At 36.6% G+C, this 2,080-nt stretch overlaps 1 protein-coding gene across 1 annotated transcript in view; it reads left to right on the top strand.

The window, feature by feature from the left end:
• LOC111495663 (zinc finger protein ZPR1-like) overlaps positions 1–2,080 on the top strand; it is a 16,195-nt gene continuing 14,115 nt past the window's right edge. The window contains exons 1-5 of the mRNA XM_023145797.1: positions 1–299; positions 554–598; positions 678–718; positions 804–885; positions 1,669–1,713. Of these exons, the coding sequence (XP_023001565.1) occupies positions 174–299; positions 554–598; positions 678–718; positions 804–885; positions 1,669–1,713 (339 nt within the window). The 5' untranslated portion in view covers positions 1–173. The remainder of the gene's footprint in view (positions 300–553; positions 599–677; positions 719–803; positions 886–1,668; positions 1,714–2,080) is intronic.

The following is a 2,080-nucleotide window of genomic DNA, read 5'->3' as shown; positions in this document are numbered from 1 at the left end:
TAGAAGTCCCAGCAAAGACGAGGGAGAAGCGCAGGAATTTTCGAGCCTCTTCTGAAACACTCTTCACGCCCCCATAACAAGAACCGAAGAGGTCTGCCGGCCGTCAAACTCAGAGAAACCGTAGCAACCCTCGGCCGCCAAAAGAAGTGAAGGAACTCATCCAGTTGACAGTAATGGCAGCAAAAGATGCAGAGAAAGTTTTGGACGTGCAGTCGGTCGTTGAAGCAGTAGTTGCAGACGAAGACGCCGATGTTCCTCGCTACGAAGTAGAAAGCCTTTGCATGCGCTGTCACGAAAACGTATTTGCGTCATTTTTGCCTTTCATTTTCTTGCAATTTTTGCCCTTACGATTACGAAATTCTGTTTCTGTTTTCCGCTGCATTCAGCAGCTTAATTCGAGATTTGATTTGTGACTGCCTGTTATTTTTAGTTGGGATAGAGAAGTTTGAGAGTCCTCTGGTTCATTACCTTAAAAAAAACTGAAGATATTTGTGGTTTTTAGCATCGTTTAGGTGTGTTTGTACTTGTTAAGTTGTCTGCTTTGCATTTGCAGGGAACAACAAGATTTTTGTTAACTTTAATTCCGAACTTCAGAAAGGTATTCTTATTTTTAGGGCGTTTTCAATTGGTCTTAGCCGTCTTTTTGAAGCCTTATGGAGATATGAATCTTACTGCAGATCTTATTGTCGGCCTTTGAGTGTCCACATTGTGGTGAGAGGTAAAATGTTAGTCATGAAATTCTCTTTGGGAATATGATGGTTCCCTGTGATAATTGATATTGAGTTGCCTTTGATTTCTTTTAGGAACAATGAAGTCCAGTTTGCTGGTGAGATCCATCCACGAGGCTGTTGCTACTCTTTGGAGGTTCATGCTGGCGACCAGAAGGTTAATTTTATTGAAGTAGATTATGTTTGCGGGATATATTTCCTTTTCTCTTTACATCTTTCCCTGAGGAGGATTAGAAGAAGCTACAACCCAATATTTTAAACGTTAATTATATATTATTTATCTGCTTGTGCTATCGAAGATTTCTTCAGGATATTATTTTGGCTAATAAGATTATTTTCGAAGAGGTATCTTCTTGACCTTACAGAGTGCCTTCTCAACTATTTTTCGTGTTATGTTTTGTTCCATTAATTACAAAATGAATGCCGATCATTTGACTGGTAAAAACTATTGTGCTCTTCCATTAATTACCCATCATTCTTTTTTCCTGGTGATGTATCATGTGAGTGACAAATTGGTCGGATTTCCTTGGCATGCAATAGAAATTGTTATTCTATGATGGAGGAGGATCTGTTGAATTCTCCTTTTTTAGAATAAGGGTAAGTCTTTATTTTTTTGTTGTCTTTGGTTTGAAAGAACATTGAACTTTAAGACGGTTGAGGGGTCTTGGGAGGAGGTTTGAGATATCGTTACAAACCTCTTCATGGCATGGCCTTTTGTAATTATCAACTATATCTTCCTATCTTGGTTTGTCATACAAAAAATGTGGCAGCATATTTTCAGCTCTGAAAATACCTTTTTCTCGATCTTTGGCCATTGGTTCTTAATGTGTTCTTATGATCGGAGTCCTAGCCTTTTAATTATGGATATTTTGTTCCATGTTCAAACTTGCATCTTGTTGCGAGTTTACTCAGATTTCTAAGTCGGTCATTATTTATGCAGACGCTCAATCGACAAGTGGTGAAATCTGAATCTGCCATTATTAAGGTACAACATGCAGTCTTACATTTACCCATGTTGTTACTATGAATTAAATGTTAACCTTTTTTTTTAAGCTTCCTAACTCTGCCTATGCCGGCCCCCACCATAGGTAGTTAATATATTGATATTCAGCATTGTTTGGACATGTTTTCCATTTTTTTTTCTAAAGACAACCTAATCTATATCTTGGTGTAAAGTGTAATATTTTTACTTTCTATAGTTATACCTCCCTCATTGCAAATTGAGAAGGTCTTTTGTAAACACCATGGATTATACATCCCTCTTGTAAATTCCACTCATCAATGAAATTGTCTCTTATCAAAAAAAAAAAAAAAAAAAAAAAAAAAAAAAAAAAAAAAAAAAAAAAAAAAAA

Source organism: Cucurbita maxima, unplaced genomic scaffold, assembly GCF_002738345.1.
Source record: "Cucurbita maxima cultivar Rimu unplaced genomic scaffold, Cmax_1.0 Cma_Scf00021, whole genome shotgun sequence".
NCBI classification, from domain to species: domain Eukaryota; kingdom Viridiplantae; phylum Streptophyta; class Magnoliopsida; order Cucurbitales; family Cucurbitaceae; genus Cucurbita; species Cucurbita maxima.
This window is presented reverse-complemented; position numbering and strand designations above follow the sequence as displayed.